This window comes from Dromiciops gliroides, chromosome 2 (genome assembly GCF_019393635.1).
Source record: "Dromiciops gliroides isolate mDroGli1 chromosome 2, mDroGli1.pri, whole genome shotgun sequence".
NCBI classification, from domain to species: Eukaryota; Metazoa; Chordata; class Mammalia; order Microbiotheria; family Microbiotheriidae; genus Dromiciops; species Dromiciops gliroides.
Window position 1 is genome coordinate 61619407 of NC_057862.1, and position 23242 is coordinate 61642648.

A 23242-nucleotide genomic window follows, 5' to 3' on the forward strand; every position below is an offset into this window, starting at 1 on the left:
CATGTCCAAAAATCCATGTCTCATTCTGTATTTGAATTCTCAACACCTCTGGCCAGAGGTGAGTGTTATCATTTATCTTCTGGCTTTATGATTATATTCATCAGAGTTCTAAAGCCTTTAAATCTGTTTTTGTCTGGAATTTTGTCGTCGTGTGCATTGCTCTTCATTAGATCATAGAGGTCTTCCTAGTTTCCTCTGAAACCATCCATTCATCATTTCTCATGAGACAGCACTATTCTAGGATGATCATAGTCTAATCTGTTGGAGCCGTTCATTTCCAGTAGATGGGCACCCCTTCCTAGTTTCTGGCTACTATGAGAAAAGCAGCTCATAAATATGTTATACATGAGTCCTTTTCCTCTTTCTTAGACCTCTGGAGTTATAATGGTGTTTTTGATGAGTCAAAATGTATTCGTATTTTGGCAACTTTTTGATCTCAGATCCAATTGCTTTCCAAAATGACTGGACAAATTCATGGTACCTCGGTGGCCTGTTATTTTCTTCTTTTGTTATTTATGCCCAGTGGGGTGGGTGTGCAGTGAAACTCAGAGTTACTTAATTGGCATTTCTCTAATAATCATTTGAAGCATTTTTTCATGTGGTTATTGATATCTTAGGTTCCTTTTGGTAACTTCCTCTTCATGTGCTTTGATGATTTATTGTTGGGGGAATAGCCCGTCCTTTGTCCCTACCATTTTGTACCTAATTATGCTGATATACCAGATAACATTTGTGTTGATTCTCCTTTCACGGATTAGAAGTTCTTTGAGGACAGGGACTGGTTTTTATCTGTGTATTCTTCGGTGCCAGGCACGGTACCCTCGCACATATTAGGTGCATATTTAAAGTCAAAGCAAATTGAATGAAACTTTCATATGTAGAAGTTAGGGTCTGTGTGCTTTTAACTTTCCCATGACCCCAGGGAATGTTTTCTTTCTTGATTTAGATGCGTTTGAAGAAGCACCGTTGGTATAAGAAAATTCTCAAGTCTCGAGATCCTTTAATTTTCTCTCTTGGATGGAGGAGGTTTCAGACTATCCCTTTATATCACATTGAAGACCATAATGGGCGGCAGAGGCTTCTTAAATACACCCCACAGCATATGCATTGTGGAGCAACCTTTTGGGGTAAAATGGTTAGAGTGATTAATCCACTAGTTAATTTAAACCTTTCAGGCATTAATGCAACCCGCTGTAAGTAATCCTGATAGGAAATTTTATAGTATGTGGTAAATATCAACGATTTTTAAATGATATAGATGGAGAGGAAAGAATTTGAGGGCCCTTGTTGAGAGCTTAGCTGGATGATTTTACTGTCTGCAAATGTGTAGATTTACTTCCTTCCCTGAGCATGTGGCTTATCTGTCAAGTCCTCAGAAGGACAGTGTGTGATGAGCTGGTTACTGGGGAACTTTAGATCAGGAAATAATTCCTGAAGTCCTGGGTATCTTCTCCCTTCCCCCTTTTGGTTCATGGTGTTTCTTTTCTTTTTTTCATTTACTTTTAGGTCCCATCACTCCACAGGGAACTGGGTTTTTGGCGATTCAGTCTGTCAGTGGCACAATGGTAAACTCAGATGCTGAAATAGTCTGACTTGTATTTGGGAAGCATCTTGTAATGTGTGGGGTTAATTTGGGTTTGGGAAAAGCTTTTGCAGTGAGATTTTCACCAGATGTGATTTGTTGTACTGTCTTCTTTTATTTCCATTGGGGGTGGGTGGGGTGTAAAACTGCATTTCCTTTTTAAAAGAAAATAAAGTATACTTTTCATCAGAATTTCTTTTTACCTTTTCTGAATAGCTCATTATTAAGTTCTTTCTTAACCATTTGTGGGCTCCCTTTGGCAGTCTGGTAAACCCTTTTCATAGTAATGCTTTTAATACATTACAAGCTATGTTAAAATAGATTTATCAAAATATTTTTTTTAGAATATCATGGGCCCCCTGAAATCTCCTTGTGGATGGACATTGGTGGACCCTAGTTTAAAGACCTTGCTCTAGAAGCACTAAATTTTTTGTTGGCTTGATTTTTCATTCAGTGAAGCCCACATACCTGCTGAAATCCTTAGGAGAATCTTTCCTAGGTGATGGTAAATGAAATGTCAGAACACAAATACTCTTTTTTGTTGTGTCTTTTTAGACTGATTTCCGGATAGCTGCCACAGGAGTTGTCCTTGACTTGGACAAATCTATAACAATTGTGAAGAAATTAAAGCTAACAGGTTTTCCCTTCAAAATCTTCAAGAACACCTCATTTATTAAGGTGTGTATGTTTGAGCTAAAGCAAAATGGGGAAAAAAATGAGAAGCAATTTGGTACTTAGAGTGAAGTGGAAGAGTGATCTTATTTATATTTAAGGCATTTAAAATTCTTTGTGCCTGCAAGCATTCTTAGAAATCTTAAAGGAGTGAATGGAATATTAAAGAAATAGATTTTTAAAAAAAGTTTGTGGTCTAATCCTGGCCAACCCGATGACATTCTCCCATTGGGCAAGTTTGTAGAACAAAGATTGAGAACTGAGAGGAACCTTAGCGGGTCAGTTAGACCTACTCCCTCATTGTGTGGATGATAAAACTGAGGCCCACAGAGGCTGTGTCTTACCTGAAGATAAACAGATAGAAGTGGAAAATGCAGTATCTGATCCAGGCCTCTGATTGCAAATTCAGTCCTCTTTCCCCTCTACCACTTTTATATAGTTCACTTAGCCTGCCTGAACTCAAGATTTCTTCATTCGTAAAATCTAGATAATAATATCTGTTGTTCCTTACAGGAGAGAATTGTGAAAATTCTGATGAATCAGTAAGGGCTCTGCAAATAACCTTACAAATAGTGTTGGCAGTGAATTGCATCCACATCATAATTTAAAATGCAGATGCAGTGAGTGATTGTACAAGTTACAGACACAGGCATACAAGCTAATTGGTTGTATAAGTACCACAGGATCCTTTGTTTTTACTCGTGGGTAAATTTTCGCTTTCAAGATAAGCTTGATTTGGACTCTGGATTGAGAAATAGTAGCTACACACCTGTGCAATAAATGCCCATGTTTATTCTTATCTTTTAAGCAGATTTTTTTTTTCTACAGGGTTATCATTTTATAGAACTTTTAACTCTTGAACAAGGGCCTCATCTTCTCCAGAAGTCTGTGTTGTAATGAAGCACAGCAGAACCCTGCACACACTGTTCTAGCTGCCTACCACTTACCATAATATTTCTTTTTTCTTTGTCAGTTTTATGTTGACTATGAATTTTTCATTATTTGCATTTCCATTCATTTTTTAAAAAAACTTTCTAAGTCATTGATTTAAAAGTTTTAGCTAAGAAGTAGAGGGAATGCTTAGTGTTTTTTAATCATAAGTATTTTATTTATTTTCTAGTTACATGTAGAGATAGTTTTCAACATTTATTTTTATAAGATTTCTATTTCAAATTTTTCTCCTCTTCCCTCCCCCCTCCCCAAGACAGCAAGCAATCTGATATAGGTTATATGTGTACAATCACATTAAACATATTTCTGGTATTAGTCATGCTGTGAAAGAAGAATCAGAACAAAAGGGCCTCAGGGTTCAGTCTGCATCTAGATTCCACAGTTCTTTTTTGGACGGGGAGGAGCATTTTCCATCATGAGTCCTTGCATTTTCCATCATGAGTCCTTTGGAATTCTCTTGGACCATTGTATTGTTGGAAGGCTTAGTTTTTTGGTTTTTGTTTGCTTAGTTTGGGGGTTTTTGTTTTGTTTTGTTTTTGTGGGACAGTGAGGGTTAAGTGACTGTCCAGGGTCATACAGCTAGTAAGTATCGGGTGTCTGAGGCCCGGATTTGGAATGCAGGTCCTCTTGAATCCAGGGCGGTGCCTTATCCACTGTGCCATGGAATACTTAGTTTTTATAAAATCACCCACAGGGAATGTTCAACTCTGCCCCTGGAAGTGGCCAAGTTTGAAGGTGCTGCAATCCGGACTGTCAGTGGGATAAGGGGGCAGATAAGAAGGCTCTTCGAGCCCCAGAAGGTGCCTTCAGAGCACTTTTGAGGACAAGTTGTTGATGAGTGGTAAGTAATCCTCTGATCTAAATCAGACAATTTACTTTTTACTAGTATTGCTAATTCATGTTGTTTGAAGCCATTATGGGAACATCGGAAGAGATTTTAGGGGGCCTCTGCAGTGTGGAATCTTATGTTGTATTTTGCTGTTGATGGGTACAAACTCCGTTCTTTAGTTCAAATTATGTGTCAGCTTTTAAAACAATTTAATAGGGCTTTAATGGGTAGGAATGTTTGATTTATTTTAGTGACTCCTGTCTTCTCCCAAATAATTGTTCATTAAATCACTGACAGTTATTTTGTGAATTTTAGTGCTTTTGCTTTTAGAATATACTGATGGCTACAGGACACATTAATTATCGGATAGTGAAGGAAGAGTCTGTGCCTCACCTTTGTGTTCCCCCAAAGCTCCTCCGAATTGTGCCTGGTACCTAGTGAGCTCTGAATAAATTTTGAGAGGAATGAATGAATTTGAGTTCTTTCATAGATTTCAATAAGAATTCTTCTTTTCTAGATATTGTATTCATGCGAACCTGGTATCCTGTTTCCATCCCAACCTTCTATAATCCAGTAACATCTTTGTTGAAACCATGGGTGAAAAAGACAGTTGGATGGGAATGAGGACAACAGGCCAACTTCGCCTTGCGCAAGGCATCCGTCTGAAGCAAAATAAGGATTCTCTGTATAAGGTAATTCATTGCACTCCAAGTATAAGGGTACCAATGTAATAACAATAAATCAGGCAGTATGTAATAATTTATCCTCTTATTTCTTTCACCCAGATTCTCAAAGCATTTACATGCCAATCTGGCATAAATATTACTATGAACTCTTGCTAGGGATCCTGATAAATGTTTACTTAAGTTAATTACTAATAATAAGAGCCAGAATATAATCTCAAATATCTACTTAACAAGATTGTGTCTTTGTACCCTCCATTGCCGCCCTAGCAAAACTGTTTGCACATAAGAAGCACTCAATAAATGATACATAGATGAATCTTCAGTTGTATCTGAAGGTGACATTTAGTGCTTTTTTTTTTTCTGGTAAGGAAGTCTTTTGAGGTGGTTAAGTACCAGAGTTTGAAAATACATATTAACCATCATTTGAAAATGTCCTACTGTATTTTTTCAGCCAATAGTGAGGCAAAAGAAGCATTTTAATTCACTTCCATATACCCAAAGCCTGAGAAGGCCCTGCCTTTTAAGAGCAAGCCTGAAGAACCAGAGAGGGCTGCCAGTGCCGAGGGGATCGGGTGAGACCGGCCGTGATCAGAGAGCCTCATGAAAAAAAGGTAGAGGCCATTACCCAAGCTTATCCTGCAGTGTGCTCTTGTGTGGGTTTCATGGTGCATTACTTACCTTCCTGGGAATCCCCATTTATGTCTGGGAAAACCACTTTCTTAGGAATTAGGGAAGGAGGAGCAGACAGAGCTTCCTTGATCACTTCTAGTCATGTCTGTCATTTATGATTCATCAAGGGAAAGAAGGAAGTTTCCCAATATTAAAGCAGACTTCATCTCCTTTGGGGGGTAAAAAGGCGGGGATTGCGTAGCAGCCATGAATGTGAGCAGATTGGACTGGTTTCATGGTTGATGCTGCTGTTAGGTGATGTAATGAAGACACTGAATAGAAATCACAGAGATCTGTTCTTTTCTGTTTTGTTTTGTTTTCACTCTTCCATGACTTAGGGAAAAAACAAACTGACCCTCTAAAACAAGCTTTCCTCAGAGGCAGAGTTTTGTCTCTTGCTTTAGTTTTATTTCAGGACTTGCTCACGGTGCCTGAAGAGTCAAAGGTATTTAGAGATTTACATAAAAATAAATACTCTTCACTGATGTTGTTGGAATCACTTTGTACCTAGTAAAGGTTGACAATTGAGTTTATTCCCCTATGACTTCTGTCTCTGATATACTCAGCTTTGATATCTAGGCTTCTTTCATACCAAGAGATTACAAAATGTTATGTCTATAAAACACTATTCTGACGCCTTGGGTCTCTCTTCACATCAGATCTTCTCCCTGCTTGCTGCTCTGGGCACAGTGCACAGTTACAAGATGAAGAAGGACAAGGACAAGCATCGCCAGCAGCATAAAGAGCACATCAAAATGAAGCAAAAAGAGGAGGAAGAAAAATTCAAGAGGCAGAAGGAGGCCAGGAAAAAACTCTTCCGAATTCAGGGCCAGAAAGAGCAAAAGAATCTGAAGTCGAGCCTGAAGGGGCTGGGACGTCGGGGCAGGCATCCTTCTGAAAGCTGTGGACAAGAGCATCGGCTGCTTCTGTGAGGACCAGTTTTAAATGTTGGCAGGCCTTGAAGATAGCAAGTCAAAGAAAGGATGGGGTTCTAAGCCAGAGTTTTTGCTTGACCCTGCCACAGACTGCCTTGGAGAGGAGAGAGCTAGAGAAAATGCTGGTGGCAGGATGTGCAGTTGGAGCATGTGAACGTGTACAGATAGAAATGGAGATAATTTATACTTTTGTGGCTTGTTTCCTATAACACTTGAGGTATTGAAGTGTAGTTGGACTCACAGGGCCCACTACATAAAATCATTAAAGTATTTTCTTGTGAATTGTGCTGTAGTACTTTTCACGGGTGGGGGTGCAATGCCTCAGAAATGCAAGCTTATTTCATGTTATGTCCTCTAGAGGGAGAAATCAGCAGCCTATTTTTCTTTCAAATCCCCTTATTCTGTGAACCCTTTGGATAGTCTCATTTTCGTTCTGCCACATGGCATTTGATACCTGGAGACTTTAATGAGGCCTTTACCTGTGCATTTTTAGTATTTGTGGTATGCTAGGAGGTATCTGCTAGTATTAGAGTCTGATTGTTCAGCTGGTTGGTGTCCTCTGGGGAGGCCTGTCTTTCAGAACCAGGAATTTGAGGGGTATCAGAGGTGAAAAGTGCAAAGTGAAATGCCTTTCTTTTGGAATGACCTAGGGGCAGCTTCTACTTAGTCCATAAGGTGCCCTTAAGAAATAACTTGATAGTGCACACCCCAAGAAGGGGAAAGTTTGTCTTTTCCTAAACTTAGAAAAAACCAGGGTTACCTCAGGAACTGTGAGGAGCTCAGGGAATCAGCAGTAGAATTCTTGCTCTCTCTCATCTATTGAGTTGGCTGGGCTGAGGCTGTATGTATATGTCCTTTTCTTTTTTGTTTTCTATTGTTTCGTCTACATGGATATCTTCATTTTACATGACATGGGCAAGGAGAGGGCATGAAACTGAATGAATGCTGTGCTGGATGAATGATGTGGTTTGGGGGTCTCTAAGTCACACTATGCTAGACACTTAGTTGGAGAACTGCAAAGCCTCAACTGGTCCCTTTCTGATTAATTTGATGTCGAAACAGGTCAGACTCATGTGACTCTTCTTTCTTTTTTTTTTTTTGTGAGGCAATTGGGGTTAAGTGACTTGCCCAGGGTCACACAGCTAGTAAGTGTTAAGTGTTTGAGGCTGGATTTGAACTCAGGTCCTCCTGAATCCAGGGCCATTGCTCTATCCACTGCGCCATCTAGCTGTTCCTGTGACTCTTATTTCTAACACCACATGTAAACCAAAATTGGGGGATCCAGTTGGGGGTAGTCTACAATGGAATAGTCAACCATCTCTCCAGATTCTGGATGAAATTGAGAGGTGTAATAAATGTCCACAACAAATAGAGGCTGACAGGACTCTTCTCCAAAATAGGGGAACCCTAAAGACCAGAAAACAGCAACCGCATCTATAGCAATAACTACTGAGACCCCTAAGGAATACTTATCAATCCCTGATCTGACTTATCTGTCTTACCTTCACCTGATAGATTCAGGTGTACTGGGGGGGTTGTATATCCTTGATGGGTGACTGAGCCTCCTTGGTTTCCACCGACTTTAAACAGTGTGCCATCTGGCAGAACTCCTAGGTGCTGTGGCATATCTCAAGCTAAGACAAAGGGGATTTGGGTGCATGTTAGACTGTCAAAAGCCCTTGTAACCTTTGTTTAATATTATTAAATTATAACTAATTAAGGGTACCATGTATGTGAGGTTAAATCCAGAAATGGAATGTTTCAGGCTAATTCCTGGGTAGCCAATTAATCCTATAATGCAGGTATTCTTATTTTTTAATCAAAAAAGTATTTTATTACTTTCCAGTTTACATGTAAAGATAGTTTTCAACATTTGTTTTCACAAGATTTTTAGTTCCAAATTTTTCTCCTTCCTCCCCCCCTCCTCAAGACAGAAAGCAATCTGATATAGATTATATATGTACCATCACATTAAACATATTTCTGTATTAGTCATGTTGTGAAAGAAGAATCAGAACAAAAGGGGGAAAACCTCAGAAACCAAAAAAAGTAGAAACAGTAGGGGTTCAGTCTGCATCTAGATTCCATAGTTCTTTTTTTCTGGATGTAGAGAGCATTTTTCTATCCATGAATCCTTTGGAACTGACTTGGATCATTGCATTCTGAGAAGAGCTAAGGCTCATCACACACTGTTGCTGTTACTGTGTATGATCTTCCTGGTTCTGCCCCACTTCACTCAGCATCAGTCCATTACGGTTTTTCTAGGTTTTTCTGAGGATCTGCTTTAATGCAGGCATTCTTAACTTTTTTTTGGTTTCATGGACTCCTTTAGCAGTCTGGTGAAACCTATAGTCTTCACACAGAAAAAATGTTTTTAAATACATAATATTTTTTTTTTTAAATATATAGGGGGCAGCTAGGTGGTGCAGTGGATAAAGCACCGTCCCTGGATTCAGGAGTTCCTGAGTTCAAATCCGGCCTCAGATACTTGATACTTACTAGCTGTGTGACCCTGGGCAAGTCACGTTAACCCCCATTGCCCTGCAAAAAAAAAAGAATATATAGGATTACAAAAGAGAACTGCAAAGCCTCAACTGTCTCCTTTCAATTTCAGTTATATTGAAATAAAGTTATTAAAATAGTCTTATAAACCCAAGTTCACAGACCTTGTTAGAACTCCTGATGATTGAGGCCTTCTTAATTAATTAAGATCCAAGTAATTCCAAAAGTTTTAATGAGTAAAAGGAACTAGAATGTCAGCTATATGAAACAAAATGATTTGAAAAGTAGGCAGCCCTTTTACAAGTGGAATAGGGAGAAATGTTAGTAAATTCAGAGTTTTCTTTTCCACATCTGGTGCATGGAAAAGAAGCTGCTCATATTCAGCATTCAGTAAATATTGAGTACCTGCCATACACAAGGTACTGTGCTAAGTGCTCAGAGGGTGGTACAAAGAGGCCGTTAGTAAGTATATTTCTCTTAAAAGGCATCAGCAGATGCTAAGATGGCAGTTTCTCTAGAACAATTCAAGGGGATGGAAGAAAAGAGCTAACTGAAACGGAGAATACGTTTTGGATTTGTGGGTCAGTGCTTAGAATATTAGAATGAAAGGAGCACCTGGCCAGGGCTAAGGTGCTCCTAACAAGGAATATTCTGAAGAACATTGTAAAATCTTGCCTGTTATCTTAAAAATCTAGTTAAAAAGGATGTGGAAGGGAGAAAACTGCTAATGTGCAGTGAGAAACCTAAAGAATAACTACAATGAAGGAAAAACTGCAGCTGAAACACTCAATCTGTTCATGAGAAAGATTTTTTTTTAAGAGAAAAAAGCCATGACCTCAAAGGATAAGTAACAAGCCAAATCCTAATGAGGGCAACAAAGGGTCATGTGCTTCTCCCCATCCCTTCCCCAAGGATAAGTGAGACCTGAAGAATCAGAGGACAAAGAGGTAAGAAATGAGGAAATGATTCCCTGGGAAGCTTGAAGAGTGGAGGAGAGGGGAAGGAGTTGAGGGCAAAAGTAAAGAGGCTAGCACTGGCAAGAAAGGCCACCCTTTCCCCATAGACTGGAGCAAAGGAGGAGACAATGCGGGAGGGAATAGTGGAGGGTTTAGGGCACAAGGAGCTTAGGATGAATGTCCTCACTGGTGCAAGGTGGAGGAAGAGAAGTAACAGCTTACAATGAAACACAAATGAAGTAGCCCATAAGGTCAGCTCCTGAGAGGGCAGGGAAGCTATAGGGAGTTTTAAGAGGAGAGTTAGTCAATAATAATGAAGGACCAACTATTGTGCCAGGCACTGTGCTAAGTACTGAGGATGCAAAGGAAGGCAAAACAATCCCTGATGTCCAGGAGCGTGCACAGTCTAATGGAAGAGACGAGATCATATCTGGGTACAAATAAGGCATATACAGGAGAAATTGAAGATAACTAGGGGAAAGCACTAGAATTAAGGGGGGGGGGGGAATCCTGTAGGAAGAGGGATTAAGTTGGGACTTGAAAGATGCAAGGAAAGCCAGGATGCAGAGATGAGGGAATATTCTAGGTATAGGGACAGCCAGTGAAAATGCCTGGTGTTCAATAAAATAGATAAACCATTGGTTATTTTGATTTTTTTTTTTAAACAAGGAAAGAAGAAAGCCAAATTTCTAGGATCAAAAATGAAAGGGGCAAACTCACAACCAATGAAGAGATTCGGACGATTATTAGAAGCTATTTTGTTCAATGTATGCCAGTAAATTTAACAAACTAAATAAAATGGATGAATATCTACAAAAATAGAAATTAAAATATAAATATAAATTACCCAGATTAAGAGAAGAAATAAATCTGTAACCCTATTAGAAAAATAAATAGAACCAGCCATCAACGAATTTACTAAGAAAAAATCCACAGGACCAGATGGATTTACCAGCGAATTCTACCAAACATTTAGAGAACAATTAATCTGATAGATTCAGGGGTAACTGGGGTTTATATATCCTTGATGGGTGACTGAGGCTCCTTGGTTTCCCACTGACTATTAATATTAAACAAGGAGGGATAAAAGGGAGGGAAGGAGGGATAAAACTTGGAACTCAAAACTTTAAATAAAAATGTTTATTAAATAAAAGGAGAAAATGCCTCCTTGGGAGATGAAATTGTCAAGCCACTATATGGAAGAGTTCATAGCAGGGAATGAGATGTAAGAAAACTGGACAGAAAGGAGTATGTGTGTGTATCTGTATGTGTATATGCACACATATATTATATATAGATTATATATAGTAAATTTATTTTATAGACACTTAAAATCTGACCCTTTACTACCCCTCCCCAATTCCATAACGAAAAATGAAAAAACAAAACCCTTATAAACATGCATAATCTAGGAAAACAGATTCCCACATTAGTCATGTCTAAAAATCTGTGTCTGCATCTTAAGTTCATAGTCACAAGAAATGAATAGCATGCTTCATCTTCAGGCTTCTGAACTCATTGTTTATCTTTGCACTGGTCAGAGTTCTGAAGTTTTTCTCTGTCTTTTAAAAGTTGTTTTCCTTTATGTTATTGTCATCATATAAATTAATCTAGTTCTGCTCACTTCACTCTGCATCAGTTCAGAGAGGTCTTTCTAGTCTCCTCAGAAATGATCCAACTTGTCATTTCTTATTCCACTGTAATATTCCATAACATTCACATGCAATAATTTGTTTAGTCACTCATCAATATAGGAGAAAAACTTCTTTGTTTTTTTTTCTACTACAAAAATAGCTGCTAAAAATGTTTCTTTTATATCGAAGTCCTTTCCTTCTTTCTCTTTAGGGTATAGACCTTGTAGTAGTATTGCTGAGTCAAGGGCTAAATCACATTTTCATTGCTTAATCTCACATATCTAGATATTGTTGAGTTTATATCTAAGTCACATATTCATTGGGGTAGCTAGGTGGCACAGTCAATAGTGACAGGCCTGGACTCAAGGAAGACTCATCTTCATGAGTTCAAGTATGTCATGAGATACTTACAATCTGTGTGAGAAGAAAGAAAACAATTTATAGAATAACAATAATATTGTAAAGCCAAAAAAAAATGTTGAATCCAGAATGTTGCAAGCTCTGACCAACGTGATCGCCAGTCATGATCCCCGAAGACTCACGATAAAGCTGCTACGGATATCCTATAAGAGAGATGATGGACTTAATGTGAATTGAATCAGTTTGGGTTTTGGTTTTTCACGTGGCCAATGGAATAAATGTGGAATTCATTTTGCTTGACTATTCATACTTGTTATAAGGGGTTTGTTTTTCTTTTTCATTGGAGAAGTGGCGAGAGGAGGAGGAGAAGATGGCTCTTGGTTAATTGAAAAAAATTAATTTAAAAAATGACTTGGAGGGGCAGCTAGGTGGCGCAGAGGATAGAGCACTGGGCCTGGATTCAGGAAGACCTGAGTTCCAATCTGGCCTCAGACACTTGATACATACTAGCTGTGTGACCCTGGGCAAGTCACTTAACCCCCATTGCCCCGCAAAAAAAAAAAAAAAAAGACTTGGAAAGCCTTCAGAATTCTGATCAACATGACCAATCATGATTCTAGAAGTCTAAATTCTAATTTGCATGATTAAGCTTGTTACCCACCTCTTAAGAAAGAGGTGATGGACTAATGTACTCAGTGCTGAGATTTTTGTTGAGCATAACCAATGTGAGAATTTGTTTTGCTCATCTATGTAAGTTTGTTACTCCTTTTTTAATGGTGGGGAGTGGAATGGGAAGGGAGAGAGAGAAAATAAATTACCAAAGAAAATAAAATGCATTTGTATTATGCTTAGATGTTTTAGTTAGGACAATTTCATCTCAGAATTTCAGAGTTAGAAGGAACCTCAGAACCCCAAGCAACCTGAGTTTGGATCCAAATCCCTCCCCAATATATCCAACAAATGGATACCCAGCCAGATCCTCGTCAACGCGATCCGATTTGGTTCGTGCAAGGGCGATTCCTCCTTCTAAACTCTCCAGTGCTGGCCCCTAAGGAAAAGAGTCCTTAACTCAATGGGGAAAAGTACATGAGATCCCTGACAGCACCCAAAATGAAAACGAAACAAAATCAGCCTTTAGAGAATCAAGGAAGGGAGAGGAAAACCAGCAGTATAAGGGTTTGGAACTTTATGGGAGACAAACTTTGCTCCTTGGCTAAAAGCCAGCTCTTTATAGCATGTTGAACATGTACCCGAGGGGGGGCAGGAAATGGGATCTCCCCATTCTGCTCTCTCTAGTGTCTTTAGATTTTGCCACATACTGTCCAGGAAATTAATGGGACTATAGGGGTGGAGATCAATCACTGCTTTCCCTATTTTCAGTCTGCCAGCCCTCCAGGAATGAAAATAATGGTAGGTCAAGTACCATATCTTTCTCACCCCTCCTTTTTCTTAGTAACCCTTTTCTTCCCTCTCCTTTCCCATCCTCTTTCTTTTCATTAAGACACTGGCTATCCCCCATGCCTGGAATGCTCCCTCCTCTTCTCTGCCACCTAAACTTTCCTTCAAGTTACTTTTCATATCCTTCCTTTTGCCTCATTCCCTCCCCACCCCCAATTTTAAATTTTATTATATTTTAAATTTATGGAACAAAACAGTATAATTTTAAAAAGATGGATGCACATGAAATTGAAAATCTATTACGTACAACTTGCTATTCCTTTTAATATATAATAAAGTTATCATGTAAATTTTTTTCTTCTCTCCTCCTACTTCTGCCCTAGAGATGGCTACTATTAGATCCAAATATGTATATATATGTAAAGGCATTCTATACATACTTCTATTTATCTGTTTGTTTTTCCCTCTGGATGCAGTTAGAGTCTTCTTCATATCATATGTCCTTTGTAGTTAGAGTATTTATATCTTTTGCTTTGAATCAACCAACCAATCACCTGACCATCTTCTTCCCTACCCACAAAAATCTCTTTTCGCTAGATTAACTAAGAGCCTGGGGTGTCTTTTCCTCTGTCTCCCTGGAGGGTCCAGACATCCACATTTCCTGGAAATGAGCAAAGATTTGACTTTTCCCTGGAATTAAGACAGAGAGACTCTGCCTAGATGAATAACCATGAACTGTTCTGCTGGCCGCATAGTCGCTCAGCAAGCATGGCACTCAGGAAGTGCCAAATTCACTTTAATAGACATTTATTGCCTACTATAATAATAATAGCTTGCATTTATATAAAGCTTTAAGAATTGTTAACCCTGGGGCAGCTAGATGGTGCCGTGGTTAAAGTACTGGCCCTGGATTCAGGAGTACCTGAGTTCAAATCCGGCCTCAGACACTTGACACTTACTATCTGTGTGACCCTGGGCAAGTCACTTAACCCCCATTGCCTGCCCCCCCAAAAATTGTTAATCCTGTTTTACAAATGAGGAAACTGAGGCAAATGGAGGCCAAGAAACGTAACCTTTGTTAGCCTTTGAGCACCATCAAAATGCGATTTTTAAAAAAACAAGTCTGGTAGTGGACTTTAAAGGCAACACATGGACCATTTGATTACATTAATGAATGGAAAATGGTTTGCTGAACCATAGCTACTGCATCTTTTCCTTTCTAAATAAAATATGATCTTTATCTTCCCTAAAACAAAGTCATTAAGTTATTGGAACTCTGTTTCCGGCTCAGTGAAAGGGGCAAAGTTTTATAACCACACCTCTGAGAAAATGGAGCCGAAGATGAACTCCGTTTTCTGGCTGTTTATTGTTGTGGGATCCACTTGGAGCACTGGTGAAGGTGAGGAAGCGATGGAGAGGGGGTGGACAAGGGGTCTGAACTTGGGGAACTCCATCTAAATATGGCCATAATAGGAAAGAAATCTACTTCAGAAAATAGCTGTCTTTATACAATTGTTCCTGCTACAAATGTAGGTGACTTCAGCTCCTAATACAGTCACCAATTATTTGACTACTCACTTTGTCGTAACATTTTCAGTTTTTCTCTTGTGATTCTAGTATTGTTTGTACTTTTAGGATTTGGAAATGATTTTAAAAAACCAAACAAACAACCCATAAAGCCTCCCTTGAGTAGGCACTAGGTAAATATTAAGCCACACGGCCAGCTTGTCATACTCTTTTTGACTCAAGTCTTCAAGAGCTATTTCTTAGTCTAAGGATCAGTCAGATAGTCAGCACCTGAACCGCCCAGCTGCAGGTCAGTTTAGAAATGATGAAATCTTCACTGCTCAAGCTTGGCCCAAGAAGAATTGGGAAAATGCGTGCGTGCGTGTGTGTGCGTGCGCGTGCACGCTCGTGCTTTGAGGAGTTGCTTTTTGAAGGCACTATTTAAAAAAAGATTTAAATATGTTAAAAAAAACTCCTTTAATTTTGGCCAAAAATGAAAGCATTTCTTTCTCTTTATTAGATGAATATTTTTGCAGGGGAAAGAGTGGGGAAGTCATCACCTCAACATTAAATCCATGTCCCCTGTCCTTAGAAAACATGAGATCTGAAGAAACCACTTATTGATTATCTAAAAATTAATAGCAATAATAATTTTTTTGCTGAACATGTGATTTCATCAGTCAAATCAATAATAATATGAGTATACAATGTCTGTTTGTTTTTTTGGTTTTTTTTTAGTGAAGCAATTGGGGTTAAGTGACTTGCTCAGGGTCACACAGCTAGTAAGTGTTAAGTGTCTGAGGCCAGATTTGAACTCAGGTCCTCCTGACTCCAGGGCCAGTGCTCTATCCACTGCGCTGCCTAGCCGCCCCTTGAGTATACAATGTCAATGATGATACCTGTTACATTTTGCTTTACAGATGAAAATGTACACTTAATCTTTGTCACTACCTTTCAAGGGAGGGAGAGGGTGCCTATCATTCCCCTCCTTTTATAGTGGCAGGAACCAAGATGCAGAGGGTAGAAATCACTTGTCCAAGGTCAAAGGCAAGTTCTTGGCACAGCAAGAATTAGGACCTCAGTCCTAGCCCACGGCTCTTGACTGTGCACCAATGTGCCCTTACTTTTGAATTGAATATATCAAGCACTGCCTTTTCCAGCTCTGAACTCTCAGGGGAGGCAGGGTGATCCAGGACTAGTATGGGGAACGTGAATTCCTGGGTACAAATTCTGGTTCTGTCATATACAACCCTTAGGGAAGTTCTTTAATTTATTTTGAGTCCCCTTTCCTCACCTATAAAATGAGGTGGGTGAGGAGGGAGTTGTAGAATAGAAAATCTGGAGGATTCCCTCCTACTCCGACTTTCAGGGATTCCCTCAATCTGCAATGATTTAGGTGAAATGCACAAAGGAACCGATTTTTCATAGGACTCTAGTAGAATGTAAGCTCCTTGAAGGTAAGGAGTTTCAGTTCTATCTTTGCATCACCAGGATCTGGCACAAGGTAGGTGCTTCATACACGATTGTTAAATTGAATCACATGGCAGTGATTTGTGGCTTTCACCTCTATATCTTGACTGCATAATTATTTTCTGTCTGAAGTCTCTGTACCCAAGAGTTGAGGAATGATTCCTTTATTCTGGCTTTATGACATGGACACACCCACCTAATGCCCAGTTTAATTTGTGAAGGTGATGTTTTACGTGGGAGAGAGTTTGTCTTTGCATAAAACAATTTCATCTGCAATGTGCATGCGATTATAATGACTAGTATCTTTTATACACACATAATACACATTCTGTGTACCTAATTTGATTGAAAAGACTAATGAGTGTTCTGATTGACAGTGATGGTCTGCATTGGTTCATCCTACCCTTCTAGGTCTTTTACATTCAAATAGAGTGTAGCTTTTTGGTTAGCAATAGCTAACTATTAAACCTTCCCTAACACCCCTCCCCCCAAATGTGGGCTTGAGAGAGAGACAGAGAAGAGTACCCCTTGGGAGAGATCTGGCTTAGCATTGTTCACTGATGCTCTTCTGTGTTTGTATTCATGTGCTAGGTGTTGCACTGAAACTGGACCAGGCCCTGCTCACCCTATACAATCACCTTCCTCAAGAAGGCCAGCTGTTCTCCACCTCAGCGTGTTGTTACAAGGTAGAAAATGCCCAAGAATTGCATCCCCTCTTTTCCAGACCAGGCTCGTCTAAACTTTCATTCTTTTTATTTATTTATTTATTTTTAAAGTGAGGCAATTGGGGTTAAGTGACTTGCCCAGGGTCACACAGCTAATAAGTGTTAAGTGTCTGAGGCTGGATTTGAACTCAGGTACTCCTGACTCCAGGGCCAGTGCTGTATCTACTGCACCACCTAGCTGTCCCTAAACTTTCATTCTACAGTAGCAGTGCCACCCCTGGAGCCATCTCCTTGCATTATGGGAAGGAAAAATACAAAGATGCCCACACCTCCTTTTTTGGCAGGGTTTCAGAGGTCCCTTTGCCCTCCAATTTTTCCAACCCAGTGATGTCATCTCCTTCATCTCCCAGGATCGTCGTGGGGCGGGGGTGTTGGTGTCTGTCTTTCAGATCACCATGTTCCTTGTCTCTGCCTCCTTCCTGTTCATTGGTTGCTTGTCTCAGCCAAGTGTCCTCTCCATCTCTATTTCTCTAAAATACAGCCCCCTTGACCTATCCTTTGAATTCATTTGTTGCTTTTTTAAAAAACCAGCCATGTGATTTTATTGATATAGGAAACTCAAAGTTCTTCTTACCAATACATTTGGTAATACATCTTCTTACCAATACATTTGCTTTGTAACTCATACTCCTAGAGAGTTGTCTGAGAAGCTAAGTGACTTGTCCAAGATCACCCAGCCAGTATGTGTCTGCTGACTGCAGACCAGCTTCTTAATCAGGATGCTAAGATGCTTTTCCCAGCCCATCCTTCTATAGATCAAAGTGAATGAATATTTTTGACATAATGAGTGATTCATTAGCCTACTTGCCCAGGCGTTTTGTTAAGTTGTTTGCCTTTTTACTTTAAACCTCCTTTTCCCTTTCCTACTCAGGGTTTAGGGAGTGTTGGGAGCTTTGAAGGCCAGGCTTATAGAGCTTCACACTGAAAGCTCAATGAGTGAATAGCCTTTCTAGGTCTTATGTGGCCTGTAAAATGTGGGAGTTGGAGTAGGTGATCTCTTTGACCCCTTGTTGCTCTAATCAGCCCTTTTCCACCTGGGTCTGAGTATGTGCTTTGGCATGGATAGCTGTGGGCTCTCGGGAGGTCATTTAACCTCTGGAACTCCATTTATGACTTTCTGGGCCAACTCAACATTACTCTTCCTCATGCACATTCTACATTTCAGCAAAACGGATCTCCTTGTGTTACCTGTACACGTCATTAAATCTCCTATCTCCAATACCTTCGCACAAGCTGCCCTCCCCCCACCTCCCCCAGTCTGGAATGAAATGTTCATTCCCACCTGCAGCTCCTCTGAAGACTCAATCGAGTGCCACCCCCTACACCAGGCCTTTCCTGAAGCCTCTCCCCTCCCTTAGTTGTTGGTGCTTGCTGCTCTTCTTTGAGATGACTTGTATTTCCTTTGTACATGTTTTGAATTTGTTCATCCGTGCATTTGCTCTTTCTCCTCTCTCCCCTAGAGTGTAAGATCCTTGAGGGCCTGGACGGTCTTCATTTTTGTCTTTGTTCTCCACAGCATTTAGAACAGTGCCTGGCACATACTAGGGTTCAGTAAAGGCTTGTTGAGTCAAGTTTAAAGTGTCATGTAGTGGAAAGAGCTTTGGACATCAGATGGCCTGGGATTGAGTCTGGTTCAGTTACTTGTAACTCGTGCAAACTTGAGTTAACATTTCATCTCTTAGAGTCTCAGTTCCCTTGTTTGTAAAATGAAAATAATAATACCTGCCCTGCCCTCCTTTGGGATCCAAGGCTCAAAGCCAGATACTTTAGAGGCCACCTAGTTCAACCCCCTCCTTTTATAGATGAGGAAATCGAGAGGTTCCTGGGACCATCGATTTAGAGCAAGAAGGGAGCTTTGTGCTCACCTAATCCCACCCCTCTCATTTTACAGAGGTGATTGAGGCCTGGAGAGGTCAGTTGCAAGTAGCAAAGTTATGGGACTAGCCCAATGTTACAGAGACAATACAGGGCAGAGGAGGCTGACTTAATCTAGCGCCAATGTTTTCTCTCTTGTTTTGGAGTAAAGAAAAGCATCAAGGGACAGAGGGGTATGTGGGCACTTGAATCAGGTCTTAATGGATGAGTAGGGTATGCACAGGAAGAGGGCATGAGCAGTGGTAGAAGGGACAGAATTAACTGGGAATAAGATTGTGAGTTTGTGTTAGGGTGTGTGTGTGAGAGAGAGTGACAGAGAGAGACAGAGACAGACATAGAGAAAGAGAGAGGGGAAGAGAGACAGAGACAGACAGGGAGAAAGAGAGGCAGAGACAGAGACAGAGAGAAAGAAAGAGAGGCAGAGACAGAGACAGAGAGAAAGAAAGAGAAAGGGAGAAAGAGGAGAGGGAGAAGGAGAGAGAGGGAGGGAGGGGAGAGAGAGATACAGAGACAGACAGAGAAAGCGAGAGGAGAAAGAGAGGCAGAGACAAACATCGCGAAAGAGGGAGAGAGAGAGAGACAGAAATAGAGACAGACAGAGAAAGGGAGAGGAGAAAGTCAGAGACAGAGAGAGGGAGAAAGAGAAAGGTAGAAAGAGAAGGAGAGGGAGAGGGAGAAGGGGAAAGAGAGAGAGGGGAGGAAGAGGGGAGAGAGAAAGAGAGAGAGAGGGAGGGAGAGAGAGAGAGAGAGAGAGAGAGAGAGAGAGAGAGAGAGAGAGAGAGAGAGAGAGAATGTGAATGCGAATGTGAATGCAGACCAGCTACAAGCAGCTTCATTAATATGTTTTGTAAACAGTGCCTGCCACAGGGTGGTGACCTTATTGTTATTTTCACTACTCTTTATTGGGCACATATCAAAATCATCTGTTAATTTTGCTCTCTCATTCACATTTGCCAAGTATCATTATTGTGTTATCCAGAAGACATGTGCCCCAACTCTGCTTCCCTTTCCCTTCCTTCTTGTGAACCTTTGGGAAGCAACAAAGACAAACTAGTTTGTTAGTTCCCGATTTTTTACCAGAGTATAGGTAATTCTGAGCCCTCTTCCATCTTTCCCAAGATTGACCAAAAGCATTTCCCAAAATTCCCAACATCCCTTTGGCTTTTAGAATTGGTCAAACAGGGGCAGCTAGGTGGCACAGTGGATAGAGCACTGGCCCTGGAATCAGGAGGACCTGAGCTCAAATCCAGCCTCAGACACTTAACACACTAGCTGTGTGACGCTGGGCAAGTCACTTAACCCCGATTGCCTCACCAAAAAAAAAATTGGTCAAACATTTGAAGAGTGCCCTTTATGTATCATTGCTTCTCCCTTCAAGTTAATATGTCTGTGAATAGGCACCATTTCTGTGCTACAACCCAGTTTCAGGTCACACATAAGCTCTAGGATTTTTTGGGGGGTGGATGAGGAAGATATGGTCACAGAGGGATGTAAGGTCTCGTTGACATTCTTGGGAGAGGAATTCTTATTGTTGTTCATCCTTCATTCTCAGAAAGGAGTCCAGCTACCCCCAACCTCTAGATAGCCACAAGATAATGACCTATAAGATTGTTCTTACAGATGCTGACTTCCCAATGTCTGGCTGGCACAGAGGTGATGTCTCGGGAACAGACTGAGCACTCCAAAGAACTGATAGATAAAAGCCTCCTTTGCCAAGAATGGCTCAGGAAGTACCCGAGATTGGATGAATTTTTAAGCAGCCAGTTTTAGAAATGGACCCTGGCAAGTAGCCAAGGGAGTATTATATGGATACTAATATGAAAATGAAAAATTATATTAGCTTTTCTATCTAATAGGCTTTATAAGGAATTAAAGGTGCCCTACCCAAGGAGAAGAACTCCTTTATAAATTACCCAAATATAAAACCTTTAGCCCATGGGCTGAGATGAGGGGCTTATCCCAACAAGGAACCCCAAATCTTGGCTCACTCTGACCATTTTCATACCCTGGGGGAGCTGACCCCAAAGAGAAGGAGTCCTCTTCTTATACTCTCTGGTTCATTAAATCAACCATAAGAGACTCAGAGACAAAAATTTTAAAGCTTACATTTGTCTCATGTTTCAGGTCCCCCTCAAAAAATATTAACTTCTAGAAATGTATTCAATGTACAAAGTAGAGTGGCTGGTTTTTTCCTCTATTTTGGAAGAAATGCTTTAAAACCCTCACTCAAAAAACCACCCACTAACAAGTACCTAAAACCTAATACAAGAGCCCATTACTCCTGTTATATTCTCCTGAGAAGTTGGTATCCTCAAAGTCCATACCTTTTGCCAAGCTAAGACCTAAGACACGGCTTGGGCTCATTCTTCTGGGGGCGATCATCTTTTCCTTGGAGAAGTTCTTCCAGAGGGCAGCACCTCCAGAATAACCAACACAGAGACCCAGGAACTGCTGACCTCTTGAACTTAGAGGTTTCTGCCAAGACTATATTATATTTATCTCAGGAATGCTGTCATTCAAGGAGAACCCCAATCTCACTTTCCATATTTATAAAAGGCAGGACTGACCTCAGTATTATTTAAGGAAGCAGCTTTTGGAGACTTATTTGGGGTATTATTATTCTTTCTTGAGGAATCCCCTCCCCCCCTCCCCCCCACAGTCCCTTATAAGAGAGGAGTACAATTAAGCAAAACAAATCAACACATTGATTGGCAGATGATGTATGGCTCATTCTGCCTTTCCAAGAGAGTGGGAGGCATGAAGTCAAATTTCCCACCTTATGACCCAAAGGCTGAACATCCAGCCAGTCTTTCCTGGCTGTTTCTTATCTTTCTTAGAGGAGTAGCATGGGATACGTAGGGCAAAAGAACAAAGAGAAGAGGGGAAGTAGGAAATATCGGTTGGATCTTTGAATTTTAGAGAAACTGAAGAGACAATTTAAATAATGCAGAGAGATGTTAAAAGGCCAAATTCTATCCAACTGTTCAATAAACATGTGCTAGACATTGGACCTACAAAGGCAAAAATGAAGTGCTCTCCCCTCAAGGATCTTACTTTCTACTGGGGAGTGGGCGAGGCTGTAACAGGTATTTAGATAACAAAATATATTTAAAACAAATATAAAACAACAGAAATTGGCCTAAATGTCCACTTGTTTCTCCAGCTTAACACCAGTAACTTCAGTCTATTCTTTGAACATTAATGCTTATTATTTTTCCTTTTCTAAATATGTATCCCAGGAGATAAGTGGAGGGAAGGAAAATCAGGACAGGTCACTTTTTTCTCTGTCTTTTCAAGAATCATCATCTATGTAGGTCTAGACAAATTCAGGTGATTACTGTAAGCTCTCCTCACTTTATCACATACTCTAGCAGGACCCTAGAGGAATTCCTAAGGAATTCAAAATTATAATGATTTTCGAGAGAGACATTCTAGAGAGACTGTAATTGTGCATTAAACAAAAGAAAGCAGCTTACAACACAATCTTAGATCTTACAGGATTTTTAGAATTATTATTGAATAATTTCTTTTTTGTGGGCCTGGATTTGCAATTTAGTTAGAGGAAATTCCCTTCACTAATGCTTACAGTGCAATTGAGGGAGGCCTGGAGGCACTGAGAGGTTATGACTTGCCCATCTATGATCAGAGAGCCAGTATTTGTCACAGGAGGGCCTTGAATCTAAGATGTCCAGACTGTGAAGGAAGGCTGGCCTTCTATATCTATTATGATGTCCTGTCTCTCACTAAATAGTGACCCAGTTTAGGAAGGACTCTGGAGAACACCTGGAGAAGAGCAACAGAAATGGTAAAGGGTCTGGAGTTCATGCTGAATGAGGACCAATTGAAGGAACTGGAAATGTTTAGTCTATGGAAGACTCATGTGATCTATGATAGATGTTTGAGTATTTGAAATCCTCTGAAGTTACTTCCCATTTGCCATTTAAAGTACGCTCACTCACTCACTCACTCTCTCTCTCTCTCTCTCTCTCTCTCTCTCTCTCCCTCTCTGTTTCTATCTCTCTGTCTTTGTTTCTTTGTCTCTGTCTCTCTGTCTGTATCTCTGGCTGTCTCTCTGCTTCTCAATTTTTGGCTCTTTCCCCTCTCATCTCCAGTGCTCCTCAGTAGCATCATAGGGCCATCCTTTATGGGACCTACCAGCTCATTTACTCCTGTCCAAAAGTAGAATGGAATCTGGTGGGATTTCTCCAATTGGAGGTCTTTAAGCAAAGCCGCAAGATCACCCAATCAACATATATGCTTGGTGTGTGGTAGTGGAGACTGCTTATTTTTCTGAGAGAACTGCTACTGAGCTACTCAGAGGTCTCTTCTAGCTCTGAAGAGGAAAGGTGTAGGAGAGGTCTGGACACAAGGCCCCTGGATTTCCTTAAAGCAACCCCGGTCATAGAATTTTTGATTTTATGAAGACTTCCTATATTTCAAATAGCTTCCTTTACACTTGGAAATTAGAAAAAAAAATCTCTCTCCTTTGCCA

General features: G+C 40.3%; 2 protein-coding genes across 2 annotated transcripts in view; both read left to right on the top strand.

The window, feature by feature from the left end:
• Positions 1–6606, top strand: part of BMS1 (BMS1 ribosome biogenesis factor) — a 38370-nt gene extending 31764 nt beyond the window's left edge. Inside the window, 13 exon segments of the mRNA XM_043984763.1 lie at positions 947–1127; positions 1507–1565; positions 2138–2260; positions 3900–3917; positions 3919–3976; positions 3979–4014; positions 4017–4046; positions 4552–4626; positions 4629–4726; positions 5172–5223; positions 5226–5282; positions 5285–5331; positions 6049–6606. Coding sequence (XP_043840698.1) covers positions 947–1127; positions 1507–1565; positions 2138–2260; positions 3900–3917; positions 3919–3976; positions 3979–4014; positions 4017–4046; positions 4552–4626; positions 4629–4726; positions 5172–5223; positions 5226–5282; positions 5285–5331; positions 6049–6321 — 1107 coding nt within the window. The 3' untranslated portion in view covers positions 6322–6606.
• Positions 6607–14503: 7897 nt separating this feature from the next.
• The window catches only part of LOC122739671 (heparan-alpha-glucosaminide N-acetyltransferase-like), a 383950-nt gene continuing 375211 nt past the window's right edge, over positions 14504–23242 (top strand). Inside the window, exons 1-2 of the mRNA XM_043981320.1 lie at positions 14504–14573; positions 16742–16836. Of these exons, the coding sequence (XP_043837255.1) occupies positions 14504–14573; positions 16742–16836 (165 nt within the window). The remainder of the gene's footprint in view (positions 14574–16741; positions 16837–23242) is intronic.